Source organism: Sus scrofa, chromosome 15 (assembly GCF_054392235.1).
Source record: "Sus scrofa isolate SSC_HxYL_T2T_F1_AM1 chromosome 15, Sscrofa_HxYL_maternal_Yorkshire_Landrace_v2.0, whole genome shotgun sequence".
NCBI lineage: Eukaryota > Metazoa > Chordata > Mammalia > Artiodactyla > Suidae > Sus > Sus scrofa.
In genome coordinates this window covers 135,536,765-135,563,910 of record NC_139397.1, presented here as the reverse complement: position 1 = coordinate 135,563,910, position 27,146 = coordinate 135,536,765, and the positions used below count along the sequence as shown (strand labels likewise).

Here is a 27,146-nt window from a genome sequence, read left to right as displayed (position 1 = left end):
GTTCAGTGAGGCAGGCAGGCGGCAGTTCTAGCCATCAACACTTTATTCTTCCAGTCCACACCTGCACAGATGTTACTGTCCACTTCCTGACCCTAGTAGGGGGTCCCACCACACTTGGACCAAGAAGCAGGTCTCCTCATTCCTCCTTAGGGTAATAAGAAAGCCCCTCACCTGACAGGACAGAGTTCCTGCTAACACAGCACTGGCGCATGTGCTGTGGGACCCCTGCTCTCATATTGTGCTGGGATGACCCAGGGCAAGGGTGCAAGGGAGGTTACAGGGGCTACAGTGACCTAAGTGCATAACTACTGCCCTGACCCATCATCTCAGGTTTCCTCTATCTGCAGGACAGGAGCCTCCCTAGAGGGAAGGAAGTGCTGGCAGAGTGGGGATTGAGCTGCTAAGGACAGGACACAGCAGGGAGATAAAGCAAGGCGGAGCATGGGACACGGTTTGTGAAAAAGGATAAAGTGCCTGAACTAACAACTGAGTGGGACACGAGGACAGAGCAGCACAGGTCCCTGAGGATAGGAGGAAAAAGAAAGGGACAGACCACCAGGGCTTGGGACATAGTGGAATGAAACCAGAGATGAGGCAGGGAGGCAAGTGGGAAGGACTCCCCAGCCCTGTTCATATCCACTAACCCAAATGTAAAATTATTTACAAACTTAAAATCAATCCCAGGTACTGTACCAGGCCCGGGACAGCAGGCAGGCAGGCAGGCAGGCGGAGGGCAGACTGGCTACGGCCTGATGGCCAGCTTCCGCACGTCTTGCTCCTCCCGAGTAGCAGGGAAAGGAGGAAACAGTGACAGCCCTAGCCAGGAAGCCCTACTGTGCCTGCAACTCCTTCCCCCACGGCTCATGGCTCTGCCACGGCCTGAGCCTCTTGGTCTGACTGTACCAGAGACAGGGTATCGGGCCCGAGGGGAGGAGGGGGTGGCGCATCAGGGGGCTCTGCCGATGTCTCTGGCCCCAACCCCAGCTCCGCATTCAGCTGCTCCAGCTCCCCCTGATCCAGCAACTCGAAGTCCTCAGTGGTGAGTGCCTCTTCTTCCTCAGGGGCAGGCAGGGGCTGGGGTGAGTCTTGGGGAAGAGGAGGAGGGAGTACCGGGGGGGAGGGGACTGGGTCACTTTCAGCAAGGCAAAGTAGGGGTGACAGGGCGCTGGGTGGAGTGGTGAGGTCACCACTCATTGCCTCCGGGCTCAGTGTCGCCACTGGTCCTTCAGGGGAGAGCATCACTCCATCGGTGGGAGACCCTGCCCCATTGAAGTGCGTGTTCACAAAGTGAAGGGGGGATGAGAGCCGAAGCAAGGTTTCCTCGGATGCCACCTGTTCCTCCTCCAAGTCCAGGTTTTGCCTTGAGAGGGCTTGAGGGGGGCCCAGCAGGTCCTCGGGAGGGGCCAGGTCTGTCTCCTCTCCCTCCCCCAGCTCCCGACTCAGGGCCTCCTCTGGCTCGCTTGGCAGGCTCTGCTGGTCCAAATCTGTGCAAGAAGCAAAGGGCCAGGAATGCACCTGCTGCTCTGAGTAGCTGCAACAGGTCAATCAGCCGAGGACATGCAAGGCTGGGCTGGGCCTCAGGGGTTAAGATCTTTCAGGAGCCCGAGGCAGAAATGAAGGTCAGCTCCCCAGAGAAAAGAGTTGTAGGAGCAAGCACCAGAGAGCACGGCCAGCAGCTCAGAACAAGGAGTAGAAAGACTGGGAGGGACAAAAGGCTCCCCGTACCCTCTGACACATCAGTCAGCTGTGGAGTCGTCGCCCGGGATACTGAGAAGCCGCCACTTTCCAGTATGGAAGCCTCCTCGTCTGACAGTTCTGAGTCTGTAATGGCCAAAGCCAATGCTGTTTTCTTTACATCCACCTGCAGGAGAACCAGGATGAAAATGACGGGAGAGGGCATGAGAGAGCCCATTTTCCAGGAGCGTCCCCACCCCGCTGCCAACTCCCACCCCCTTGAGAGGTGGCTGCTCTAAAGCAGAGTGATTCTCCTCCAGCCTTCTGCCTGACACCCCATCTCCCTTGGACCTCACCACCGGGGAGAAGCCGGCCAGCTCTGCTTCGCTCTCACTCTCTGTCTCTGCCAGTGGCTCATCGCCTCCCGGGGGTGCGCTCTTCCCCTGGCGCTCTAGAGAAGCAAGCACAGCAGGGCAGTGACCAAGCAGGGACCATGGTGGGGGACAAACACAGCTAAGGGTCTGGAGAATATCTCAATCCCAGGGCATGGCACAAGCCACCAGCCAAGGTCCTGCCCCACTCCCCTCTCCCAGGTCCCAGGGCCCTCTTACTCCTCTTGTCATGTTTGTGATGCAGGGCGTCAGCTTCTGCCTTCATGCTGTAGTCCAGCTGCATGAGCAAGGGCTCCAGGCGAGTGTACATCCTCTGGATCAGCTCATGATAGACCACCAGAGGCCACAGCAGGATACTCAGCACTGGGGGTTAGAGTCCACTCAGAGCTCCCTATGCCCACTTCCCAAGGGCCCTCATTCAACTGATACCCAAACAGAAAAGGCTGAAGGAAGCCGAAGTCCTTTCTCGAGGCCATGCCAACCTCTTCCTGTATCCACTGCCCTCCTCCCTACAGTGACTCTTCCGCTGTTACTAACATGACAGCCACCCCTGGAGAGCTCCATAAACGGGGAACCGAGCAGAGCGCACCATCCTCCCCTGGCGTCAGTGCAGGGAAAGAAGTCAGAGAGGGCTTTGGAAAGGGCAGGGGTCAGACCCTACTCACAGACAATGTAGGAAATCATAATCCCTGGAACATAGTGTCCCAGCACAGCCAGCACAGCACAGCCAGAGCAGACGCGAGCACAGAACTGCAGAGAAGAGTAAAGGGTCTGAGGAGAACTGTCGGCTGAGCTATGTGCTCTGCTCATTTGAATGAGAGATATTACTGCTCAGCTGGTGGAAGAAGGGGTGTGTGCCCGCTAGGAATGTGGTGATCTGGTTTAGTCAAGAGGATGCCCAAGACCACCGATGCAGAAAGTTTGCAACAAAACACTGCCAAACACCTATGATTCAAATTGCTCTGCCTTGGCAAGAAAGAGTGTCAGAACATCAGCAGCTTATTTTGCCTCCTGTACTAGGCTGCGGCTATCAACGCTGCCTCAGGGAGACATCAGGCCTTATCCTTCAGTCTCCAGCCAGAGGGTTTGAGTTACTCCTCCCCATTTCTATTTCTCCACAGTGTAGACAACCGCTACATGACATGGCGAAAATTACCTGAGCTGGATTCTGCCTCTTGTACTGCAGCAACTCCTGCAGGTGAATCTGGAAGGTGAGCCAGCTCTCAGCCAGGTATCTGCACAACTCGGGCACACTCAGCAGGTGCGGCCGGGCGCCTGACCCCGCACCCTCACTGGGGAGACATGACATGACCCCTGGAGGCCTCAGACACCAGTTTCCTAGGCACTCAGATCCCTCTGAGAATGCCAATGAGCTCTGCAGTCTAAGGGGACAACCCCACCTCCCAAAGAGAGGCTGCCCAACCCCCTCTGCCCCAGGATAGAAGGGGCAAGCACCCAAACACCTACACAAGAACCTAGGACCAAGCTTGTTACCAGTGCATTCACTATGCTGGGGTCTGTGCCTGCAAAAGTGGCAGCGTTGCCCTGCCCTGTGGTGGTAATACAGGGCACCAAGTAAGAGAGGATTTGGACATTTGTCTCCAAAGGGGAGCCTGCACTCACCTGTCAGAGTGTGGCTCCTCTGGGGATGATGCTGTAGAGAAAGGAGGAAGACAAGTTATCGGGTGGCAGAGCTCTCCCCAAGGCAGACACAGCTGCCCTTCCTCTGCAACCCCAGAGTGCTTTCTTCAAATGCCATTGCCAGGAAGTATTCTGTTGTTTATGTCTGTCTCCTTCTTTAGACTTTACCTTTTTCACAGGTGCCACATCTCATTCATGTTTACACCCCAAACAACTCATACACAGCCTAGCACACAGAGCTTCCAACTCTTTTTTTTTTTTTGTCTTTTTGCTATTTCTTTGGGGCCGCTCCCACGGCGTATGGAGGTTCCCAGGCTAGGGGTCGAATTGGAGCTGTAGCCACTAGCCTACACCAGAGCCACAGCAACGCCGGATCGTTAACCCACTGAGCAATGACAGGGACCGAACCCGCAACCTCATGGTTCCTAGTCGGATTCGTTAACCACTGCGCCACGATGGGAACTCCCCAACTCTTAAGTAAGTATGTGGATGACACAAAAAACATAATAAGAACTATAACATTCCTGTAACCCTATCATATGTGAAGCCCTACCATGAGCACGTAACATATATTAACCCATTTACTCTCCATCTCATTATGAGGTTCTAGAGTCCCTGTTTTATAGTTGAGGAAACTGGCAAATAGAAACAGAGATCAAGGGACGTTTACAAGGTGGTAAACATAAGAGAAGACAATGGAACCCAGGCAATCTGGCTGTAGAATCTACAATCTCAACTATGACACTCATAATGTTAGCTTTTTTTTTTTTTTTTTTTTTGTCTTTTTGTTTTTCTAGGTCCACATTCACAGCATATGGAAGTTCTAAGGCTAGGGGCTGAGTGGGAGCTGTAGTCACTGGCCTACACCACAGCCACAGAAACGCCAAATCCGAGCCGAGTCTGTGACCTACACCACAGCTCACCGCAACGCCGGATCCTTAACCCACTGAGCAAGGCCAGGGATCCAACCTGCGTCCTCACAGATGCTAGTTAGATTCGCTTCCGCTGAGCCAGGACAGACTCTCCTAACGTTAGTTTTGAAAACGGGAAAATTCTACTTTCCAACCAGACAGGGGAAAAGTGGTGCTTGGGAGGAAGGTGGCCTGCTGTACATCCCCTCAACATTCAACCCGGCCAGGAGGGTCAGGCAGAAAACAAGTGCTCAATGGGGCTTGGGGAAAAAAATGAAGTAACACTCACCCTGGATGGCAGGGAGGAAGCGAGGCTGCCAAAGATCCAGCAGAAAATAGGCTAAAAGTGAGATGCTGAGTAGAAAGATGGGCCGTAGGGACGAAGAAGACAGCAACCTTAAGGAGAGACAGGCATCTCAGCGGTGAGTGGGTGAGAAAGGCTCTCACATCCATCGCAAAAGGCGAACAAGCGCCCACTGATGGGGGAATGGGAACCTCTGGGCCTAGCTCGATAACCAAAGTCGAGTGGGAAATGGGAATGGGGCAACCCAGGCGGACAACAGCCTTTAAAAACCGAGAGATGGGTCTGCCCCAGGAAGGGAATGGTACTCCGGGTCCTCCCCGCCCCCGCTCGCCCGCGCAGCCCGGCCCCGCCCCCCTCCTCCTCCGAGGCCGTTACCAGAAGAGGCCGTTGAGCGCGGCCGCCGTGACCAGGCTGTGCAGCGGCTTCTCCCACACCAGCAGCCGCTGCGCTGCCGCCAGCACCGCCTCCCAGCCGCGGAGCCGCAGCCACAGCGTCGTGGCCAGGCGTCCCACCGCCTCGGCAGTGGCTGCCTCCTCCTCCGCCTCGCCGGTGGCCTCACCCATTCCTAAGCTCAGGCCCAGGCCCAGGCTCAGGCCCAGCCCTGGGCTCCCACCCGCGCCGGTGTTACCACCGCCACCACCACTAGCCATAGCCCCGCCGCAGCCGCCGCCCGAGCCCGCGAGGAGCCAGGGCTGCGCGGCCGCCGCCGGGGGCGCGTCAGGCGGAAGGGGGCGCACGCCGCGGAGCGGGCCGCCGAGGCCGCGGATGGGCGTCACGTGACGGCGGAGCGACGAACCCGTCACGTGAGGCGACCTAACCGCTGGGCTAGGGCGGTCTGCGCCTGCGTGCAGGCGGCTGCCGATGACCCTTCTCCTACGCAGGTGCGTGTTTTGGCTGCGCCGGGCGTTGTCAGCTTCCTGATTGATGGACTGTATCCCCGTGTTTCCCCACCCCAGCCAATTTTCTTCTCCCTATGTAGGCAGGGTAGCTAGGGAACCTGGTCCTGGCCCGGTATTCCCAGTGTGATGCGGCCGGGAAGGGCGACAAGTGGGCTTCGGATGCTCAGAGTCTTTCGTAGGAGCTATTTCTGCTCTGGAAGGGTGGCGGCCATCCCATTACTCAACCCTCGTCGTACTGGTCCTCCCCGTTCCCTCCCCTCAGCGAATAAACAAACACCACCGTTTGACTCTACAGACTCAAAAACACAGCTTCACCTGCTCAGAAAAGTTGTTTTCTTCCCGTCTCTTTCGGTAAACAAGCCCGCCTTCACGCATCGGAACTCCTTCTAATCCCTCGCTCAAGAGATTGGGGTCTGGGGGGAAGAGTTTAAAAATAAAACCCTATTAGGAGCTCTTTACTCTGGGGGGAGGGGACGTTGACACCATTTACTGTGGTTTACAATGTAACAAGCGTTTTATATTGCAGTCATTTAATCTGCAATAATCCTACGAAATATGTGCTTAACTATGTCTAAAATTACAGGCTATACTAAAAGGAGGATATAAAGCCAAACGTGCGCCTGCCACCTTGTACACAATTCACCCCTGTTAAACTTGTGCATTCTTTCTGACGCGTTTTAAATGTACGTTATATCTCTTTTTTAAAAGTTGGGGCCAACTCTCTGGCCCACGTCTTTATGTTTACATTTCTACGGATAGGAAAAGGTCAGCCGGGCGCGTTCATCCTCAGCGCGCCATGGTCCCTTCGGAACTGCCCTGATTTCTCAGACGAGGGCACCCTGGAGTTTAACTCCTGCGACTTGCCCCGGCTTCTCGACACCAGGCGTTCTAGCCTCGCTCCTTCCCCGGCTCGGCCCAGCGGGCGGCAGGAAGTGCGGGGCGGTGACTCTCCAGCGACACCCCCGCGGCTTGTAAACGCGAAGCAGACGCTCGGCGTGGCAAAGGCACCGTACGCGCCTCGCAACCGGGTCTTCTCTCTACTCGGTGAGGTGGGCGCCCCAGCCCTGGAGCTCCACTCCCGGGTTCGGAACCCAGATCCTGGAGCCCCACCCGGGGCGGAACAGGAAGACGTTCCCGCCCGTCGGGCTCCGCCTGCAGCCGCTGGCGCGAGGGGAGGGGGCTGCACCGGCGTGGGCGGCGGCCCGCGCGAGAGAGACCCGCGGGCAGGTGAACAGGCGATCAAGGACTGCTCCGCGGCCCCCTTTAATCTCGTTCCCTTCCCTTCCACCTTCTCAGGGCGGCGCCTGGCAGCGCGATGGACCTGGCCGGACTCCTGCTGGACGAAGAAGGCACCTTCTCCCTCGCCGGCTTCCAGGACTTCACAGTGAGCGCTCGTCCCGCCCCCTCCCCGGCCTCTCTTTGCTTGGAGCCCAAACCCCTGGCGCTCCCCTCCGGGCCCTAGCCGGGCCGCGAGCTTGCCTGATGGCTCTGCCGGGGAACCGGGCGTCAGCCGCTCGAGCCGTGCCTACTGGAGGCCCTGGTTGCTTGGGCCCCCAGGGAGAGCTGTGGGGGTGCAGGAATGGGGTAGGAGGTGACCAGCCGGGGCCCTTCTGGGAGAACTTTTCCTCGGGAGCCCTCAGCGGAGAAGGATTCCACCCCCTGCGGACAGACTGCCTTTGGCAAACAAGCCAGAGAGTTTGAGGCGGGGTGGGGCCCAGGCCCCATTAGCTGTGAGGCAGGCCTACCGTCCCGCACCCAGCTTCAAGCCCCGAGCCAGGATCTCCACCATACCTTTCCCTGCCCTTCACCCGCCGCCACCCTCTTGCCCTGTTCCAGTTCCTCCCAGGACACCAGAAGCTGAGTGCCCGGATCCGAAGGAGACTCTACTATGGCTGGGACTGGGAAGCTGACTGTAGCCTGGAGGAGCTCTCCAGCCCTGTGGCAGGTTAGACAGTGTTGTGGCCCTGGGCAAGTAAGCAGCCTGACAATGGGGTGGTTGGCCATCAGGAAAGTGACGCTAGGGGTACGCTGTGAGCCCCATTGTCTCTTCCTAGCCGGCGCATTGGGACTGCTCTAAGGAGAGGATTTGTATTTTTCTTTTTTTCCCTTGAGCCTAAATGAGTAAGAAACATTGCTATCTTACACATCTGTATCATTCTTCATCTGTATACCAGAAACTTTTGATTTTCCAACGATACCCATCCTGTATCTCCCAAACAAACAAGGCAGGTTTATCTTTTCAAATAAACTAGAATGAAGAACAAATCTAGGTAATTTCCGGTGCCAGGGAGCTAATCCTTCCTGTTGGAAGGAGCTGAAATTCAAACTTAGAATGGGCTTTTTGTCTCCTCGTGGGTGAATTTGACTTCTAGTTTGTTCCTATGGTTCTGTTCCCCAAGACCTCAGGTAATAAAGATTTGGGTCTTCGGCCAAAGGCAGTGGGACTACTGTAGGGGAGCTGTTGGCTCACTCTGCTTTCCTTCTGCCCCCTGCAGACATTGCTGTGGAACTGCTCCAGAAGGCGGCCCCCAGTCCTATTCGTCGGCTCCAAAAGAAATACGTAGCTCATGTGTCCCGGTGAGTCTGCCACTGAGAGAGACAAAGAGTGTTGGGGCCCTAGAGAGAGGAGAATGGTTATCTCTGAAGAGAAGTAGTAAAGATACAAGGATGAACGTCCTAAGAGTTATAAGACTTGAAAGGCCCTTGGGTTTAATTACTGATCCTTTCTGCTCCCCAGGGAGGCATGCATCTCCCCGTGTGCCATGATGCTAGCTCTGGTGTACATCGAGCGGCTCCGGCATCGAAATCCAGACTACCTACAGCACGTGTCATCCTCCGACTTGTTCCTGATCTCCATGGTGAGAGGCTCCCTTCCCGTCATCTCCCTGGAGAGCCAGGAGCCCGGGCGGGAAGCTCTGCTCACACTGCCTCTGGCTCCTCCGCAGATGGTGGCCAGCAAGTACCTCTATGATGAAGGGGAGGAGGAGGAGGTTTTCAATGATGAATGGGGGGCTGCTGGGGGTGTGGCCGTGCCCACTCTCAATGCCCTGGAGAGGGGCTTTCTGAGTGCCATGGTGAGTAGCTGTTGTCTCTCTTGCTTTGTTCTTCTGGCCTGTCTTTATGTTCTTTTCATCCTTTGTTTTTTTTCTCTTTCAGCCTTCTGTTGTCTCTTTATTTCTTTTTCTGTCTGTCCTCCTCGTGTTTTTCCCTGTTAGTGTCTTCCCTTCTAGCCCTTAGAGACTCAGCCCAGCCTTTGGAGGTTCCTGGCGTGGTGAGGCCAGAAGTGGAACATCCCTCACCCCCCATTCCCTCAGGCCCCACAGGGTACGCTCTGAGTCAGAGTGTACTGGGCTCTGAATATTTGCTTCCAACTTTCTCTGTCCCCAGATTCTGAGTTCCCTATGGGCACAGACCATTCTCAGGATGATTTTTTTTTTCCCTTTGCTTTTACTGGAGGGTGCAGTGTGAAACCAGATCTGTGTAGTAATTAAATAAGTTAATACATAAAAGCTTTTGGAACAGGATCTGGCAGGCGATAAGTACCAAGTAAACATTACCCACAGTAGTGGTTGTAGGTGCTGCTGTGGTTTTGGTTATTAATTGACGGTGGCTCATATCCAAGCCTGGGTTGGTGCTCTTTTCTTCCTACCTATAGGATTGGCGTCTCTATACTGACCCTCGGGAGATCTTTGAGGTGCTGAGCTGGCTGGAGAGCTGGTAGGTTCTAGGAGTTGGGAAGAGTGGCTCAAGGGATTTTGGGGACTAAGGCCTAAGTCAAAGGAGCTGGACAGAGACGAGGATCTGTGTAATTAGGGTACGTGTGAGGGGAGAAGACAGGAGAGGGAGTCACCCATCGTAGTGGTTCCCAAACCTGTCTGCTGTCCTCTTTGTGGGCCCCTTTAGGGGGGGCAGGGGGCAGGAGAAGCTTATTTAAAATACAAATCCAGGTCTCACCCTTAGCTTCTGGATCAACAGATACCCCAGGAATCTGTTTTCCAAGGTCCCCAGTGTTTCCTGGAGGGGCCCCAGGGGAGAGCGTGCCCGTGGGCTAGCTGCAGGAGACTTGCAGACCCTTTCTGTCTCCCCCCACCCCCGACCCCCACAGCGTGGCCGAGCAACAGGGGCGCCGGCGGGGCTGGTACACCTATACGGACCTGTGTGTGCTGCTGGAGCAGCCTGCCTGGCAGCTGGCCCTGGGCTCCCTCTGCCAGCGCCTGGCCAAGGTGAGGAGGGGTCAGGAAGGGGAGGGAGCTCGGACTGGCTGGTGTGTCGGGTGGGACGGTGTAAAGCAGGGACAGAGGGCTCAGGAGATGGCATCTGGGAGTAGACGGTGACATCTCTAACTCGAACAGAAGTGTCCAGCGCTAAGGGGCGGGGGTGTTAGAGACGGACGCAGGTTTGGGGCGGGGCATTGGGGCACTGACCTTCCTTACTCTCTCTCCTCAGCTGTCCTGCCTGTTGGCCATGGCTTATGTGAGCAGTGTGGCCCTGGCCGTGGCCTCGATGGCCGTAATACACCAGTCCTTAGGGCTGTCCTGCAGCCCGCCGCCTGGTCCCCCAGACCTTGGGCTGGCCTCCAGGTGCCTTCTGGAACCCTGCATACCTTCTCCCGTGCCACGGTGCCTGCCTTCTCCTGCTAATGTCTCTGGGTGCCTGGAAGGCGACACAGGGCTGCGTTCACTCTGGGGGAGTCTTCTGGCCTCATTGACTCCGCCACCATTGCCTCCCCCGGATTCACCTGCCCCTACAAGTCTCCTCCGTAACTGCCCCCTTTGCCAGAAGCTCCGGAAGGACTCCCCAACCTGTCGCACCTGCCATCACCTGAACCGTACCATCCCCACTGGGCGCCCCCGCCCCTGGTCCCACTCCCACGGCCTGGCTCCACCTTGGCCTTGGAGCCCAATGCCTTCTCTGCTCCCGCAGCCCCAGCAGTGTTCCCTTTTCAGTGTCATGGAGCTGGCCCGCCTCAAGTCTTTCATTTTCCCAGGCTAGGTAGGGTCCTGAGGAATGCATTCGGAGGATGCGGGAGTCCCTGAGAACCTGGAGGAGCAAAACTTAATCTGGGTCCTTGGCCGGTCCCCTGTCCTCCTGGGCGATGGCGCTTAAGGGGGTAGTGGGGCAGAAGGACTGACGATCACCTGCTCTCCTAGACCTCTGGGGCTGGCTGGGCTGTGGTGACGCTGGGGAAAGCTTCAGCTTGGCGACCCAGTCTGTGTCACAGGTGGACAGGGGAGAAGCCCCTGTCTCCCCATTTGCCCTGGGATCTTCTAGACTTTTGCTTTTGAGTTTCCTAGGCGGGGGGAGGGGAGGGAGGAAACATCGGCGGGGTCCGCGTGATGTCCCTGAGGCAGGAGAGGTGGGGACGGACAGGGCCACTGGGGGAAGCTGGTGAGGGAGGGTGGGTGGGGCGGGAAAGTCACTGGACACCCGTCCCCTGGACAGAGTCTAGAGGAGCCCTGGGCTGCTGGGACCTTTAACCTTGACCTTGATTTTCCAACTTTCTCTTCCTAGTCCCCTGCTTCTGGGCCTCCCTCTCTTCCTGTCCTTTCCCGGGTGTCCTCTTCACAGGCCTCTCTGGCCACCGCTTTATATCTGGGTTTTTCACGCTTTTGTAGAACTAAGGTTTCAATAAACAGTTTCGGTTGCATGGCCTGGACTCTTCCTTCTGCAGCAGCCCCTTAACTCTCCTCCCCACATCTGCCCTCTCAGCCTCCCTACTCCCCCAGCCCCCAGCCTGCGGTTCCTCCTCTCTGAGCCCCCACTGCAGACCTTCCCTGTTGTTTGAGGATTACAGGCTCCTACTTCAAACTCCCCGCCCTTGTCCCTGCTCCTGGCACCCTGGAGTCCCTAGCGCTGCTCCACTCAAGTGTGGTGTGGCACAGGTGGTGATGGTGCTGTGCCCTGGGGGTAGCCCTGACTGTCACATGTTTGGAGTGAGCACCGTCTTTGGGGATCCTGGAGCACATCTCGTGGAGAGAGGCCAAGCCAAGTATCCAGCAGAGCCCCACAAGCTCCTGGAGGACAGGCCCAAGGACACCTTATCTCTCTCCTGACTTCCTTTCTGGTCTGACACGTGGGCCTAGTCGACGTTGTGAAAGAGAAGACCAAGGCCGGGTGTTCACCCGAAGAAGGAAACCTGAGCAGCCAGCTGGTCTGAGGGCAGTTAGGATCACTTATGGGGATACACAGCAGGGATGGTACTGCCCCTTTGGGGGCATTTTGGAAATTTATGGGACATAGTTTGACACAAAATTTTGAAGGATCAGACTTAACTGGCATTTAGTTGGCTTGCACAAGATGCTACACATCTGAAAAGCTCAGGAACCCCTGCCCTCCTATTATGAAGCTTTCCCAAGACAGCTTTTGAATGGCCAGCTGGTCAGCATGTACATGAAAACCCGTTTATATTTATCTAAGCCCAGAACCCTCCGATGTTTTACATGTAAACAGAATGGTTTTTGCACATTTGGGGAAAGACTCAGTTTGCCAGCACTGCATCTTTGGGTAAATTAAACTGTGCTTTGCTCATCACTTTATCAAAAATTTGTTCTCTATTTTGGAACATCAGATCACCGATGGCAGCATTGCCTGTGGTTACATGTGTCATCAGGAAAGCACCGACATCCCTTGGCAGTGTAGCTGTCACATCCATGGTCATTCCACGTACAGGGGTGGGCACTGGGCTACTTCATGTCTTCTGGTTTAGCTGGACCCATGCTTTCACACTTTGAAATACCTGTTATTTCTCCTTCATTTACCTTTTATTTCTCCTGTATAGTACAGTGATGACCCTCTGGAGCTGTGGTCGCTGTTGTTATACAAGATACAGGGATGTTTCCTTTTGAGGTAGTCCAGGGGCTTGACCCTAAAATGGTTGAGAACTTGGGTATAATTGTGATGGTTCCAAATGGCAGTGATAAAGAGGGAACACAGGCTGAAATCTCCACAGGCTATTTATTATTATTATTTTAAAAAATCTTTTTGTCTTTTTAAGGCCGCACTGGCAGCACTTGGAAGTTCCCAGGCTAGGGGTTGAATGGGAGCTATAGCTGCCAGCCTACACCACAGCCACAGCGACGCAGGATCCGAGCAGCGTCTGCAACCTAAACCCCAGCTCATGGCAATGCCAAATCCTTAACCTACTGAGCAAGGCCAGGAATTGAACCTGCGTCCTCGTGGATACTAGTCAGATTTGTTTCCACTCAGCCACGATGGGAATTCCTCCCCAGGCTATTAAAAATTTTTTTTTTGTGGTGGGGGTGTTCCCATGGTGGGGCAGTAGAAATGAATCTGACTAGGAACCATGAGGTTGTGGGTCCAACCCCTGGCCTCACTCAGTGGGTTAAGGATCTGGAATTGCTGTGGCTGTGGCATAGGTTGGCAGCTACAGCTCCGATTCAACCCCTAGCCCGGGAACCTCCATGTGCCTTAGGTGCGGCCCTAAAAGACAAAAAGACAAAAAAAAAAAAAAAAAAAAATTTTTTTTTTTTGTCTTTTGAGGGTTACAGCCATGGCATATAGTGTTGCGAGACATGTTTTTATAATATTTTCTTAGCCTCTTTGCTGAAAAATCCATCTTGTCCTTCCTTCCTTTGTCCCGTCTTCCTGCTTGAGAAACAGTCACGGTGATGGTAAATGACTTAAGAACAAAGACCTAAGGGCATGGGTTATTCGCGGGGTCAGCTGAATAAGGACATAATACAATGGTCTAGGCGCGCAGGACCTGTGCAGATTGGCACGCCATTTGCACAAGCATGATATGTCCTCTAAAGACTAAGAGAAAGAGGAACCTCATGACCAAGTGGTTTATGAGTGGTCGTTAACAGAATATGCATTAGGAAAGAGAACCAAGGTGCAAACCTAGGCACACAGGGTTGCCACAAATAGGCATGCCCTTTGCAGAAGCACAGTGCGGATTCTCTGAAATGCTATGCAGAGACAGCTAACTCAAATGCTAATGATTCTTAAATGCCTATAGTTTAGAGTAAAAAGTTTAACCCTTTACCAGCTAAGTGACTTTTAAAATAATAATAATAATAAAAAAACCCATATCCTGCACCTACAACCCCCTTTTCACTTGTCATAATCCTCAAGAGCACAATAAAAGCAGTGTGGTTTCTTGAGGCAGGGCTCTTGGTCCCTGAGACCTTGAGTCCTCCTGTCCCCACCTTTCCTTAAGATAAATGTCTCTGTGTCTTGTTTTATGTTAATTTTTTTTCCTTAAGTTCCATAGCACCGGTTCTTCAGCCCCATCCTGCTGAGCTGGTCTCGGCAATATGGAAGTTCCCAGTCTAGGGGTCAAATCGGGCTTACGCCATATCCACAGCAACTTGGGATCCAAGCCTCACCTCATCCAAGACCTACACTGTAACTTGCTGCAACATTGGATCCTTAACCTACTGAGGAAGGCCAGGGATCAAACCCACATCGTCATGGATACTAGCCTCGTTCTTAACCCACTAAGCCACAGTGGGACTCCCTCCCCCAGGCTATTTTAGAGGCTTCCTTCCCACCACTCCTATCCTGGAACAGGGGATCTAGCTGGAGATTCTTGGGGGGAGGGGGCCATCACTTGGCTCCTCGGTTAATGGGTGATGGAATTTGCACAAGAGCTGGGCAAAGGTGAAGGGCCATGTCCTCCCCCAAGCCCTTCATCCCTTCTCTCCGCTTGGTTGACGACCCCCCCCCCGCCCCCTCCCCCGCTCCAGGTGGCTAACTTCATCCAAACTCTGACCTCTTACTCTCCCTACTTAACTCTGGCCCAGGGCAGCCAACAAGACGAAAGGCAGGGCGGCATGAGCCAAACACCCCCCCAAGCCACACCACTCCTCTCCGTGGGCTCCCAGGCTCCCCCAGCTCCTCTGCCACGGCCACCTGCTGTCCAAAAGCCCTCCTCCCACTCTTGGGTGGCTCTGTGTGGGCCTCCTCCTTGGGGCCTCAGCTGTCTTCTGGCTCTGCAGGTAGGAAGCAGAGGTGCAGGAGTTGGTGCTGGCTTAAGGGGGTGTTGGAGGGAGTAAGTGTGGCATAAGAACCTTCTGGAAGCAGATATTCCTGCCTAGTTCTGAAGACTGTGCCTCCCCATTCCATCCCCTGCAGCATGTCTTGGTCCTGGCTTCTCTGCTCTGTGCCTCCCACCTGCTCCTGCTTCGAAGTCTCCCCCCGGAAGGCCTCTCTTACCCCCCTGCCCAGCTCCTAGCCTCCAGCCTCTTTTCCTGTGGCATGTCTACCACCCTGCAAACTTGGATGGGCAGCAGGTGAGGGTGACACCCTGGAGCGAAGGGGATAGGGTCCCAGCGGGTAGGAGAGGAAGGGGGGTCTTTTGGGAGCTGCCACATGTTTCCAGACCTGCTGGGGCTGCTGTTCCTACAGGCTGCCTCTTGTCCAGGCTCCATCCTTAGAGTTTCTTATCCCTGCTCTGGTACTGACCAGCCAGAAGCTACCTCTGCCCAACCGAACACCAGGAAACTGTGAGCACAGAGCAAGGGCACAGGTTGAGGGTGTGGTGGGGTGCTCATCTGAGCACACAGGTGTAAGTGGGTGCAGAATTGAGACTGGGCAGGGCTGGGAGAGTTAGGTGCTGTGGGGTGGTAGAGCTGGGCCAGCACCAGTCAGAACCGTATAGCAATGAGTCTCCATCCCATGTAACCCTCTCTCCTCTCCACGCCTCCGATGTCTGTCTCCCAGCCTCTCTCGTGCTGAGCCCGTGCAGGGGGGCTGGTTGCCAAGGCCCGGAGCTCTGGAATACTTCTCTCCGAGAGGTGAGTGCCTGGGGAGGGAGAGGGTTTTGCAGGGACGGAGATGCTCTGGGAGAAGGAGTAGGGAGAGGGTTTTGCAGGGACAGAGATGCTCTGGGAGAAGGAGTAGGGAGAGGAACCCCTCCTGGAATAAGTTAAGCAGTCCAGGCTGAGGAGTTCCCTCTGTGGCACAGTGGGTTAAGGACCTGGCATGGCTGTAGCTGTGGCTAGGTCACAACTCAGACTGGGATTTGGTCCCTGGCCCAGGAAATGATTGAGCAGCAGGATGTTTTCTCCTTGTCTTATTCTCCACTCCACCAGGTGTCTGGGGCTGTGGTGGTGTCCGGGCTGCTGCAGGGCACGCTGGGGCTGCTGGGGGGTCCTGGCCACTTGTTCTCCCACTGTGGGCCCCTGGTGCTGGCCCCCAGCCTGGTTGTGGCAGGGCTCTCTGCCCACAAGGAGGTGGCCCTGTTCTGTTCCACTCACTGGGGCCTGGCATGGCTGTACGTAAGTTCTGAGAAGCAGGCGTAGTGACCGGTGTGGTGTGTGGGAGCAGGGGGAGGGCAGCGCTGCTGGCTCTACCAGATTCAGCAGCTGCCTCGGCAGGGAACCCCTTGGTGGATTTGGAAGCCAGGACTCTTGCTGGGTCACCTTGACTTTCACCGTCTCCAACTGGCCCTCAAGGATCCCTCCTTCCCTCTCCATAGGGGGGCTTGCTCCTCTGGGCCCCCCTTTTATGGTCTTCTGCCACTCCCACCTCCACTGCCCCCTTGGGGATGCCTGCTTCCCCTTGCTCCTAAAGCTCTGCCCCTCTCCTAGGCTTATCCTGCTCGTGGTGGTCTGTTCCCAGCACCTGGGCTCCTGCCCGTTACCCCCACGCCCCTGGAGGCCAGCTGCGACCTCTTCAACCCACACTCCCATCGCTGCCTTCAGGGTCCTCTCGGTATGTAGGGGTCTGGGCAGGGGCCGTCGAGGTTAGAAGGGCTGGCATAGGATCCTCGGTCCGCCCCCTATCTTTAGGTTTCTGTCTCCCCCTCCAAGCTTCTGGGGGCAGAGTTCTTTCCCCTCTCGGTCTTGCCCCTCAGGTGCTGATCCCAGTGGCCTGTGTGTGGACCATCTCTGCCCTTCTGGGGCTCAGCATCACCCCCCTGGAGCTGTCTGCCCCCACCGAGGCACCGTGGTTTTGGCTGCCTCACCCAGGTAGGTTTCCTCCAAGTCCTCCATCCTCTTACTCGAATAAAGGTGTCTTTTTTTGAACTCAAGATTTAATGAATTTCATTTCGGAGTTAAGTCCTGTGTGTTCTCAAAACATACAGAGGACAGGGCGTTCCTATCCTTGTGGCTCAGCCGGTAAAGAACCCAACATAGTCTCCGTGAGGATGCAGTTTGATTCCTGGTCTCGCTCAGTGGGTTAAGGGTCTGGTGAGCTGTGGCGTAGGTTTTAGACAAGGCGCTGCTGTGGCTGTGGCGAAGGCTGGCAGCTGCAGCTCTGATTGGACCCCTAGCCTGGAACTTCCATATGCTGAAGGTGCAGTCACACACAAACACACACACAAATACATACAGAGGATAGAAATTACCAGTCCAAGGGGCAATGCCAGGACCTCACCACAGATGTTTTACTTAGCGTTAAAAGACAACTCTAATGGAGTTTCCATCGTGGCTCAGTGGTTAACGAACCTGATTAGCATCCATGAGGATGCGGGTTTGACCCCTGGCCTTGGTCAGTGGGTTAAGGATCGGCGCTGCCGTGAGCTGTGGTGTAGGTCACAGATGCAGCTTGGATCCCATGTGGCTGTGGCATAAGCCAGCGGCTACAGCTCTGATTAGACCCCTAGCCTGGGAATCTCCATATGCCGAGGGTGCAGCCCTAGGAAAGACAAAATAACAAAAAAAAAAAAAAAACCAACCAAACAAAGAATGTTCTGTTGAGTGCGTATTATGTGCCAGGCATGTGATGGGGCATAAACGCAATAGACACAATACCTGCAGTCATGAAGCTTATAATCTGTTGGGAATACAAATACTAATGAAATAGTCCTTCAAGTAAATATAAAGCTGCATGTGGTAAATATATCAAAGAGAAGGTACCTTGTGTGATGAGAATTTATTTATTTATTTATTTAACCCGAATTTATTTATTTATTTATTTTTTATTTTTATTTTTTTTGTCTTTTTGCTATTTCTTGGGCCCGCGGCATATGGAGGTTCCCAGGCTAGGTGTCCAATTGGAGCTGTAGGCGCCGGCCTACACCAGAGCCACAGCAACGCGGGATCCGAGCCGCATCTGTGACCTACACCACAGCTCACGGCAACGCCAGATCCTTAACCCACTGAGCAAGGGCAGGGACTGAACCCGCAACCTCATGTTTCCTAGTCGGATTGGTTAACCACTGCGCCACGACGGGAACTCCTGATGAGAGTTTATAATGGGTTTATAAGAGGAATCTGACTATCAGAGAGATCAGGAAAGACTTTTTTTTTGGCTGTACCTGTGGCACTCGGATGTTTCCTGACCAAGGATCGAACCTGCATCACAGGAGTGACCTGAGCTATTGCAGTGGCAATACCAGATCCCCAACCCACTGTGCCACCAGGGAACTCCAGAAAAGGCAATCTCAAGGAAGTGATCACTGAGATATAAGAGATGAGTAGGAGCTTACTGGGTAAAGGCAAGAGCGAAGAGCATTCTAGGTGGAAAAATAGCCTATGCAAAAGTCCTGTGGTGGCCAGTAGCACAGCAAGTACAAGAGCCTGAAACAAGGCCTGGATATCTCTAGTTTAGGAAGTAAGGCAGTTGGAGTTCCCATCGTGGCTCAGTGGTTAACTAGGAACAATGAAGTTTTGGGTTCGATCCCTGGCCTCGCTCAGTGGGTTAAGGATCCAGCGTTGCTGTGAGCTGTGGTGTAGGTCACAGATGCAGCTCAGATCCCGAGTTGCTGTGGCTCTGGTGTAGGCTGATGGCTACAGCTCCGATTAGACCCCTAGCCTGGGAACCTCCATATGCCGCGGCAGTGGCCCAAGAAATGGCAAAAAAAAAAAAAAAAAAGGAAGTAAGGCAGAGCATGGTGGGAGATGAGGTTAGAGAGAGTGGTAAGGGTTAGACCAAAAAGGATGGTGTAAACCGCCGTAAAGTGTTGGATCTTTACCTTGAGTTCGATGGTATTGCCCCAAGAAATTATCTTCAAAGACAATGAGGCCTGTAAGATTGTTATGTCATAGGCTGTGGGAGGCAGAAGGATGCTCCAGACTTGAGTCTCTTCCTCCCCAGCTCTTTCTCCTTCTCCAGCTGAGTGGGACTGGCCCTTGCTGACACCCAGGGCTCTGGCTGCGGGCATCTCCATGGCCTTGGCAGCCTCCATCAGCTCCCTGGGCTGCTACGCCCTGTGTGGCCGGCTGCTGCATTTGCCTTCTCCACCTCCGCATGCCTGTAGCCGAGGGCTGAGCCTGGAGGGTCTGGGCAGCGTGCTGGCCGGGCTGTTGGGGAGCCCCATGGGCACTGCATCCAGCTTCCCCAACGTGGGCACAATGAGTCTTTTCCAGGTATGTCGACAGGAGTGTGGGTAGGGGAGCTGGAGGTACAGGAAGGGGACTGCTTGAAAGCTGTGCCCATCACTCTGCCAGGCACCTGGCAGCAATGATCTCAGTTAGAGAGGTGCCTAGAAGTGGTAAGGGGCTAGGGGTGTGAGGAAGACACCAAGTCAGTCCTCAGCCCCTTCTATGGCTCAGGCACTGCACCAGGGCTGAGGTTCTAGAGAGAAATAAGTCAGGTGAAGTCCCTGCTCTCTTGGGGACTTTGGGAGAGAAAGGTGGACAATTTAAGAACAAAAGTAAATAAGATTATTTCCAAGAGTGGTAAGTCCCATTAAGAACACAAAACAGGGAGGGAGTTCCCGTTGTGGGGCAGCGGAAATGCATCCGACGAGGAACCATGAGGTTGCAAGTTTGATCCCTGGCCTCACTCAGTGGGTTAAGGATCTGGTGTTGCTGTGAGCTGTGGTGTAGATCACAGATGTGGCTTGGATCTGGCGTTGCTGTGGCTGTGGTGTAGGCTGGCAGCTGTAGCTCTGTTTCGACCCCTAGCCTGGGAACCTCCATATGCCATGGGTGCAGCCCTAAAAGGGAAAAAAAAAAAAGAAAAGAGAGATACAAAACAGGGGGTGGGATAGTGGTTGAGTAAGGGAGGCCGATTTAGGTATCGTGCTCAGGGATGCTCCTTTGGAGGGTGACGTTTGAATTGGGATCCAAATCAATGAGAAGGGATTGGCCCGGCGAAAACCTTGAACTGCTGAGGAGGCGGCTGTGTTTTTTAGGCTGGATCTCGGCGAGTGGCCCACTTGGTGGGGCTGCTCTGTGTGGGGCTCGGGTTCTCCCCAAGGCTGGCCCAGCTCCTCAGCACCATCCCACTGCCTGTGCTTGGTGAGTACAGCAGGACTGGTGCTGAACCAGTACCCCCCAGCATGGCCCAACTGGTTGCTTGTGGTTGACTCCCTTTCTGTCCAAACAGTCTCCCTAATATATGGATGTGAGTATGTGTCCACTGCCCTCATTTTCTCAGTGACATCTTGGCCTCTTGACAGGGCTTCTGGGCTCCTGGCAGAATCAGAAAGGAGCCTTTTGGTGTCTCTGCCCAGCACAACCTACCCTGCCTTGCAATGCCTACTCTCTGACTTGCTAGCTCTCTCCTGACCTCTTCGATTCTTTCCTTACGAGACAGGTGGGGTGCTGGGGGTGACCCAGGCTGTGGTTTTGTCTACTGGATTCTCCAGCTTCCACATGGCTGACATTGACTCTGGACGGAATGTCTTCATTGTCGGCTTCTCCATCTTCATGGCCCTGCTGCTGCCGAGATGGTTTCCGGAGGCTCCAGTCCTGCTGAGCACAGGTGGGAGGAGCGGGGAGGGAGTGAGGAGTTATGGCAGTGGGAAAGCAAGGGCTCAAGGCTCCAGGTCCTCTGGACCCCAGGCTCCCCACTCCCCCTCTCCTGCCCTTCTCTGGGCTTTGGTGTAAATAGTCCATCCATGTGTTTAGCAAATATTTATTGAACACCATGCCAGCCTCTTGGGATACAGAGGTGCCAGCACATGTTACAGTCTAGTAAGAGGGATGAGATGGGTAAAAACATAACCTGGAAAGATTCAGATAAAGGGCTGTGGTGCTCAGCAGTGAGCGAGATGGTTTCTGTAGCTTTGATGGAGAAAGTAACACTCAGCTGGCCTTGAAGGATAGCAGATTTAAACATACTTGGTGGGAGTTCCTGTCGTGGTGCATCGGAAATGAATCTGACTAGGAACCATGAGGTTGCGGGTTCGATCTCTGACCTCACTCAGTGGGTTAAGGATCCAGCATTGCTGTGAGCTGTGGTGTAAGTCACCGACGCGGCTCAGATCTGGCATTGCTGTGGCTTTGGCGTAGGCTGGCAGCTGCAGCTCCGATTAGACCCCTAGCCTGAGAACATCCATATGCCGTGAGAGCGGCCCTAAAAAGACAAAACAACAACAACAACAAAAAACAAAACCATATTTGGTGAGAAGATCATTCCTGGTGGAGGAGCTATCATAAATGAAGACACAAAAGTACGAAGTCATGGGGGTATGTCCTGGGAGCAGCAAATAACTTTGTTATCTCAGCTTAGCAAATAGCAGTGGTTCTTAACCAACGATGGTTTTGCCCCACAGAGAACATTTGACAACGTCTGGAGACATTTTTGGCCTCTATAAACAGGGAAAGGTGGTTGTTACTGGCATTTAGTAGGTAGAAGGATGCTGCTAAACATCCTACAATGTGCAGGACAGCTCCCATCAAACAGAAAATTATCTAGTCCAGGAGTTCCCATCGTGGCGCAGTGGTTAACGAATCCGACTAGGAACCATGAGGTTGCGGGTTCGGTCCCTGCCCTTGCTCAGTGGTGAGCTGTGGTGTAGGTTGCAGACGCGGCTCGGATCCAGCGTTGCTGTGGCTCTGGCGTAGGCTGGTGGCTGCAGCTCCGATTCGACCCCTAGCCTGAGAACCTCCATATGCCACGGGAGTGGCCCAAGAAATAGCAAAAAGACAAATAAAATAAATAAATAAATAAATAAATAAAATGTAATGCTAAAAAAAAAAAAAAGAAGAAAATTATCTAGTCCAAACTATCAGTAGTACTGAGACTAAGCAATACAGGCTAGACTATAGGAGGTAAGAAGTGGGAAACAAGGTTGGGATTTTATTTTTTTATTTATTTTTGTCTTTTTGCTATTTCTTAGGCCGCTCCCGCGGCATATGGAGGTTCCCAGGCTAGGGGTCCAATCGGAGCTGTAGCGGCCAGCCTACGCCAGAGCCACAGCAACGTGGGATCCGAGTCGCATCTGCAACCTACACCACAGCTCACAGCAACGCTGAATCGTCAACCCACTGAGCAAGCGCAGGGACCGAACTCGCAACCTCATGGTTCCTAGTCGGATTCGTTAACCATTGCGCCACGACGGGAACTCCCTTTTCTTTTGTTTTTGTTCTTGTATTTTTTTAATTTTTGATTTTTGTTGCTGTTGTTGTTGTTTTGTCTTTTGTCTTTTCAGGGCCGCACACGCAGCAGATGGAGGTTCCCAGGCTAGGGGTACAATTGGAGCTACAACTGCCAGCCTATGCCAGAGCCACAGCAATGCCAGATCCGAGCCTCGTCTGTGACCTACACCACAGCTCATGGCAACGCCGGATTCTTAACCTACTGAGGAAGGCCAGGGATCGAACCTGCAACCTCATGGTTCCTCATAGGATTTGTTTCCACTGCGCGACGACAGGAACTCCTATTTTTTAAATTTTTGTCTTTTGAGGGCTGCACCAGTGGCATATGGAGGTTCCCAGGCTAGGGGTCCAATCAGAGCTGTAGCTGCCAGTCTAGATCATAGCCACAGCAACATCAGATCCTACACCACAGCTCACGGCAATGCCGGATCCTTAACCCACTGAGTGAGGCAGGGATCCAGCCTGCGTCCTCATGGAGGCTAGTTGGGTTCGTTAACTGCTGAGCCATGACTGGAACTCCACGGTTGGGATTTTAATACCAAACTTTTCAAAAACAGGGAGCCTGGAAATATCAAAGCATATCTGGAGGGCATGTGGATGCTCAGAAGATAGGGTGTTGAGTAGGGATCCTGTGGGAAGGGTCTGTGTTTGGAAAATGAGAGCAGAGAGACAAAGTGGGGCGGTATGGAACAATTCAAAACATCTGTTCTTAGTCCAAGACTTAGGCTGAGGTTGGAAGTATAAGCCTCCTTGGTTTTGCATAGGATCAGAGTTCCCCTCCTGCCTGGCCCCAAACCCCTGTAGGCTGGAGCCCTTTGGATGTGTTACTGCGCTCACTGCTCACAGCACCCATCTTCCTGGCGGGACTCTTGGGCTTCCTCCTAGAGAACACCATTCCCGGTAAGTTGAGGCCAGGCCCCAACAGACTGGGGAGTAGCCAGGAAGTCATCACTCCCTGGGTTGGGTAGTGGTCTGACCACCCTCTCTTTTGCAGGCACACAGCTTGAGCGAGGCCTTAATCAAGGGCTGCCATCTCCTTTCACTGACCAAGAGGCACAGATGCCTCAAAAGTCCAGGGAGAAGTCTGCTCAAGAGTACGAGCTTCCTTTCTCCATCCAAAACCTGTGTCCCTGCCTTCCCCAGCCCCTCCGTTGCCTCTGCCCGCTGCCCAAAGATTCTGGGAATGAGGAAGGAGGATCCTCTGAGCCAGGAGAGACAGCCGACTTGCTGCCTGGCTTCGGGGAGCAGCGCCCTGGATCTAGCAGAGAAGAACTTAGGTCCCAGTAATTACCAGGACTCCTACTTCTACCTTTGTTAGTTTAGCTCTAAAACTTGCTGGAGAGTCAGCTCCTAGGCTCTACTTTCTCCTGGGGAGAGAAAGTGTGTGTGTGTGTGTGTGTGTGTGTGTGTGTGAGAGAGAGAGAGAGACAGAGAGAGAGAGAGAGAGAGAGAGAGAGAGAGAGAGAGACATGGTCCTATCTAAAGGTCTCATTTCCCAATACGTGTATTTGCCTTTCCTTCTCTTAATTAGGCCTAACTCTTCCAGAGCAGGGGCCGTGGTTCAGTAGGCCATGAATGAATGGGTGATATTTTGCCTATGAACTATCTACTCGACCCCAGCATTCACTTAACTGATATTTATTGAGTGCTCCCACATGCAAGGCCCTAAAAAATACAGATGTAGATAAGACAGAGTCCCTGCGCCTTCAGAGCACTTCCGGTGTAAAAGGACATGTAATTATGAACTAAAATCCAAAACAGAAGGCAGTCTGCAATAAAGATGAAAACAATACTAAGGGAACAACGAGGAAGAAGCAATGAATTCTTCTATACTGGCAAAGGCTTTAGGATAAAAACACCACTGAGACTTGCCTTGGCAAGAGGAGGATTTCTGGTTGTGGAACATAGATGGGGAGAATTTTTCAAGCTCAGGTATCCAGCTGGAGCAAAACCCAAGTTGTACAGGGTACAAGATGAGGTGAAGGACTTCAAGCTTCCCTGTGGTGATGGAGCATCAGTATGCGGGTGGATGGAGGGAGAAATGAGACAGGAGAGGTAAAGGATTAAGTCAGACCATTGGACTTATGCCTGGGAGACTCTCTTAGTGCTCTTAGTGCTGGTGAGGACCTGAGAGATTTATCTAGTGATGTTCAACCCCCTCATTTTACTAAAACAAAACAAAGCAAAGCAGAACAAAACAAAAAAGACTGGATAGATAGGGAAGGGAAGTGACTCGGAGTTTTTAACAAGCCCAAATCTGGGGTCCCCTCTCTTGCACCTCATCTGGCATTCCTTCTACTCTACCAGCACACCCTAAGGAGCGCCACTACCCCTCCGCCTCTATGCCAGGGGATCCTACAGCCTCTTTTCTGGCTTCCGTCCACGGCGACCTTCCACCTCCGAGCGCTCGGGTTATCAGCCCGGCGGGCCCACAGGTCCCGCCCACATCAGGACGGGGCTCCGCCCCAGTGTCCCGAGACCCCGCCTCCCCGTGGATGCGGGGAAAGGCTTTTACTCTAGGCCTCTCGGTTTGCGCGGGCGGGCCAGCCTGCCGCGGGGAGGGTGAGAGTTCTTGCGGCCGCTCACGGTAGGTGGGGTCGAGGTCTAATGGGGCGGGGACCTGGGGCCGGGCGGCGAGAGGCCCCTGGGACCCTGCGGGCTGGCACTGGTACCCGCATTACCTCCTTTGAGCTTCCTCCCAGAAGGGACACGCAGGAGGCCGGGGTCCAGGGCCAGGCCTCCGGGGGTGGGCGGGGCCTCGGGGCCCGCGCGTGCGCAGCCCGCCTCCTGGCCGCGAGGCGGGGTTTGTGAGACTACTCCTGTGCCGGCAGCTTGGTGCGACCAGATTTCCTAGCCGGTTCTCTGCTTCATTGTCCCCTTGAGGGGTCCGGAGCCGCGGCTCTGGCAGCCGGTGTGTAAAAATAGAAACCCAGCCGGAGAAGGCTTTTTCTAGTGAGGGCGAATGGGAACGACGCCAGACAGGGTTCCTGGGGTGGGACTGTGGTAAAGGGAGCGAGGGTTCGTCCTCTCCCAAAGGGGCGGGTCTTGGCGTCGTCTCGCCTGGACTGTCGCTGGGGCCTTGCTGCCCTCTGCAGGATGGCGGAGGAACTGCGCCAAGAGAGGGGCTCAGGGCCAAGGGGCGGGACTGGGTGCAGAGCCGGCTTAGGTAACTCCACTCCGCTGTTGGCCCGCGGAGCTTTTCCTCCGTTCATTCAAGGTAAGCGGGTGAATCCGGTTCGTGTGACGCTTAAAGGCGTCCTTGAAGGAAAAAAGAAAAAGATGAGATATAGAGGCCTCAGAACAAGACGTGCGTGGTGGGAGCAGCTAGCCCCAGGTCTGGTGCTGAATTTCCTCCCAGCTTTTTAGGAGGCTTGTTGACCCTGGCCACATTTGAAACTCCTCCCCTGCCCGCAAAATAAAACATCATAAAGCTTGAGGGTCCTGAGCAGGCTTCCCAAAGTGACAAGCTCGGATAAGCAACCCAATTTTAGTGACTTAAGAGTGCTCACTGGAGAGTGCCCTTGAGGGAGGAAAAGGGCTTGGCACTAGCTATTTGTGACCTTCAGTAATGTGGAGCTCTGGTCCAGTGAAGACTAGGTTAATCATCCCAAGATCTCTTCCTAGTAGGAACAGCAGATGAAAAATGTGACGGAAATACCATCCTCTGAACTCAAGGTTTTGAGGCTGATACAAATAAAAATCACTGTGTGAATATATATATATTTGTTTGTTTTTTTAGGGCCGCACCCACGGCGTATGGAGGTTCCCAGGCTAGGGGTCTGTAGCTGAGGGCCTACACCACAGCCACAGCAATGCCAGATCCGAGTCATGTCTGCGACCTACACCACAGCTCACAGCAATGCTGGATCCTTAGCCCACTGAGCAAGGCCAGGGATTGAACCTGTGTCCTCATGGATGCTAGTCAGATTCGTTTCTGCTGAGCCACGTCGGGAACTCTATATATCTATTTTTTGAGGGCCACACCCACAGTGTATGGAAGTTTCAGGGCCAAGGGTTGACCTGTGCCGCAATAGTGACCTGAGCCACAGCAGTGACAACACTGGATCCTAACCTGTTGAGCCACCAGGGAACTCCAATATGTATATTTCTATTTCATCTGTCCAGTGACTACAAATTATGTTACAAAGCTGTGCTTCAAAAACTAGGTTATGGTTGGAAGAATATGGCTTAGACTGAGATGGAAATGATTGGAAGAATAAAACCATATTAGCCACATTAATGAAGTACAAGGATTTTCATTGTTTTTTTTTGTAGTCTGGGATCTGCACCCTTCAACTTCACTTTAAATTTACAGACAGAATTTCTTTTCTTTCTTTTTTCTTTTATTTTCTTTCTTTCTTTCTTTTTTTTGTCCTTTTAGGGCTGCACTTGCTGCATATGGTGGTTCCCAGACTAGGGTCCAGTCGGAGCTGTAGCCGCCGGCCTATAGTGCAGGCACAGCAACATGGCATCCAAGCTGCATCTGCATCCTACACCACAGCTCTTGGCAATGCTGGATCCTTAACCCACTGAGTGAGGCCAGGGATCAAACCTGAGTCCTCATGGATGCTAGTCGAGTTCGTCATCCACTGAGCCATGATGGGAACTCCTGTAGATGGAATTTCTATCACTTTTTTGTTTGTTTTTTGTTTTTGTTTTTTAATGGCCACACCTGCGGCATATGGATGTTCCCAGGCTCGGGGTTGAATTGGAGCTTCAGCTGTGGCTTAGCCACCATCAGAGCAATTCCAGCTCTATCTGCAACTTAAACAGCTTGCAGCAACAGTGGATCCTTAACCCACTGATCGAGGCTGGGGGTGGGGGTGGGGGGAGAAAGAGTCCTTGTCACTTTTTTTTTTCACCTGCAGGGAAAATGATCAAACTGCCGGTAAAGTAGCCGTAGTTCCTGAACATCTACTAGGTTAAGGCTACAGATTTAGTTGTTGAAGTAGAAAGGCTGATTTCCAGATGTACAGCAGGGTGTGGTATCGTTGATGGTAGTGCCTTGCGTGGGGGTGTGGGCAGTGATTAAAGTGGAGTTAATTCATGGCCTCTACCTCTGTGGTGTGCTATGCCTTATATTGACT

At 53.7% G+C, this 27,146-nt stretch overlaps 4 protein-coding genes across 31 annotated transcripts in view; 3 read left to right on the top strand and 1 right to left on the bottom strand.

Annotated features, from left to right (window-relative positions):
• Positions 1–25: 25 nt before the first annotated feature.
• Positions 26–5,683, bottom strand: RETREG2 (reticulophagy regulator family member 2). 2 transcript variants are annotated; one of them, XM_001925566.6, is made up of 9 exons: positions 5,298–5,683; positions 4,908–5,014; positions 3,690–3,720; positions 3,223–3,358; positions 2,732–2,816; positions 2,286–2,429; positions 2,031–2,125; positions 1,726–1,861; positions 26–1,484 (listed from the first exon to the last, which is right to left on the bottom strand). In XM_001925566.6, the coding sequence occupies exons 1-9, from the start codon at positions 5,570–5,572 to the stop codon at positions 862–864; spliced, it is 1,632 nt and encodes a 543-aa protein (XP_001925601.4). In that variant the 5' UTR covers positions 5,573–5,683; the 3' UTR covers positions 26–861. The 2 variants fall into 2 exon arrangements, with proteins under 2 accessions (XP_001925601.4, XP_020930585.2); XM_021074926.2 differs by having other exon boundaries at positions 3,223–3,270.
• A 92-nt stretch (positions 5,684–5,775) lies between these two features.
• On the top strand, positions 5,776–11,468 carry CNPPD1 (cyclin Pas1/PHO80 domain containing 1). 7 transcript variants are annotated; one of them, XM_085000478.1, is made up of 10 exons: positions 5,776–5,803; positions 6,581–6,865; positions 7,118–7,205; positions 7,658–7,766; positions 8,317–8,398; positions 8,559–8,679; positions 8,767–8,895; positions 9,477–9,538; positions 9,927–10,044; positions 10,268–11,468. In XM_085000478.1, exons 3-10 carry the CDS (start codon positions 7,137–7,139, stop codon positions 10,811–10,813), a joined length of 1,236 nt encoding a protein of 411 aa, XP_084856604.1. In that variant the 5' UTR covers positions 5,776–5,803; positions 6,581–6,865; positions 7,118–7,136; the 3' UTR covers positions 10,814–11,468. The 7 variants fall into 7 exon arrangements, with proteins under 7 accessions (XP_084856604.1, XP_020930588.1, XP_084856603.1 ...); XM_021074929.2 differs by having other exon boundaries at positions 6,581–6,870; XM_085000477.1 differs by having other exon boundaries at positions 6,530–6,870.
• Positions 11,469–14,567: 3,099 nt separating this feature from the next.
• Positions 14,568–23,860, top strand: SLC23A3 (solute carrier family 23 member 3). Of its 9 annotated transcripts, none has more exons than XR_014830151.1 (12): positions 14,568–14,781; positions 14,918–15,075; positions 15,191–15,288; positions 15,506–15,579; positions 15,877–16,062; positions 16,375–16,498; positions 16,641–16,755; positions 18,845–19,098; positions 19,869–19,974; positions 20,273–20,440; positions 22,864–22,959; positions 23,054–23,860. XR_014830151.1 is itself a non-coding variant. In XM_021074746.2 (12 exons), the coding sequence occupies exons 1-12, from the start codon at positions 14,617–14,619 to the stop codon at positions 23,344–23,346; spliced, it is 1,833 nt and encodes a 610-aa protein (XP_020930405.2). In that variant the 5' UTR covers positions 14,568–14,616; the 3' UTR covers positions 23,347–23,860. The 9 variants fall into 9 exon arrangements, 7 of the variants coding, with proteins under 7 accessions (XP_020930405.2, XP_084856598.1, XP_084856594.1 ...); XR_014830152.1 differs by having other exon boundaries at positions 22,824–22,959; XM_021074746.2 differs by having other exon boundaries at positions 15,877–16,058.
• A 705-nt stretch (positions 23,861–24,565) lies between these two features.
• NHEJ1 (non-homologous end joining factor 1) overlaps positions 24,566–27,146 on the top strand; it is a 91,034-nt gene continuing 88,453 nt past the window's right edge. For 7 of the 13 annotated variants that reach the window (XR_014830156.1, XR_014830157.1, XM_085000488.1 and 4 more), the window contains exon 1: positions 24,566–24,646. The gene's annotated coding sequence lies outside the window, so the exon portion shown is untranslated. Of the gene's footprint in view, positions 24,647–24,861; positions 24,971–25,159; positions 25,277–27,146 lie in introns of those variants that run through there. The other 6 variants (XM_085000485.1, XM_085000481.1, XM_085000491.1 and 3 more) reach the window with 3 other exon arrangements.

Coding starts and splice junctions, on each gene's coding strand:
- RETREG2 (XM_001925566.6), bottom strand. CDS start 5,572: ATGGCTAGTGGTGGTGGCGGTGGTAACACCGGCGCGGGTGGGAGCCCA. Junction 2,126..2,285: donor TCACAAACATGACAAGAGGA/GTAAGAGGGCCC, acceptor TTGCTTCTCTAG/AGCGCCAGGGGAAGAGCGCA. Junction 1,485..1,725: donor GCTGACTGATGTGTCAGAGG/GTACGGGGAGCC, acceptor CTTCTTGCACAG/ATTTGGACCAGCAGAGCCTG.
- CNPPD1 (XM_085000478.1), top strand. CDS start 7,137: ATGGACCTGGCCGGACTCCTGCTGGACGAAGAAGGCACCTTCTCCCTC. Junction 7,767..8,316: donor GCTCTCCAGCCCTGTGGCAG/GTTAGACAGTGT, acceptor TGCCCCCTGCAG/ACATTGCTGTGGAACTGCTC. Junction 8,680..8,766: donor ACTTGTTCCTGATCTCCATG/GTGAGAGGCTCC, acceptor GCTCCTCCGCAG/ATGGTGGCCAGCAAGTACCT.
- SLC23A3 (XM_085000468.1), top strand. CDS start 14,617: ATGAGCCAAACACCCCCCCAAGCCACACCACTCCTCTCCGTGGGCTCC. Junction 19,975..20,272: donor CATCCCACTGCCTGTGCTTG/GTGAGTACAGCA, acceptor CTTACGAGACAG/GTGGGGTGCTGGGGGTGACC. Junction 20,441..22,863: donor TCCAGTCCTGCTGAGCACAG/GTGGGAGGAGCG, acceptor AAACCCCTGTAG/GCTGGAGCCCTTTGGATGTG.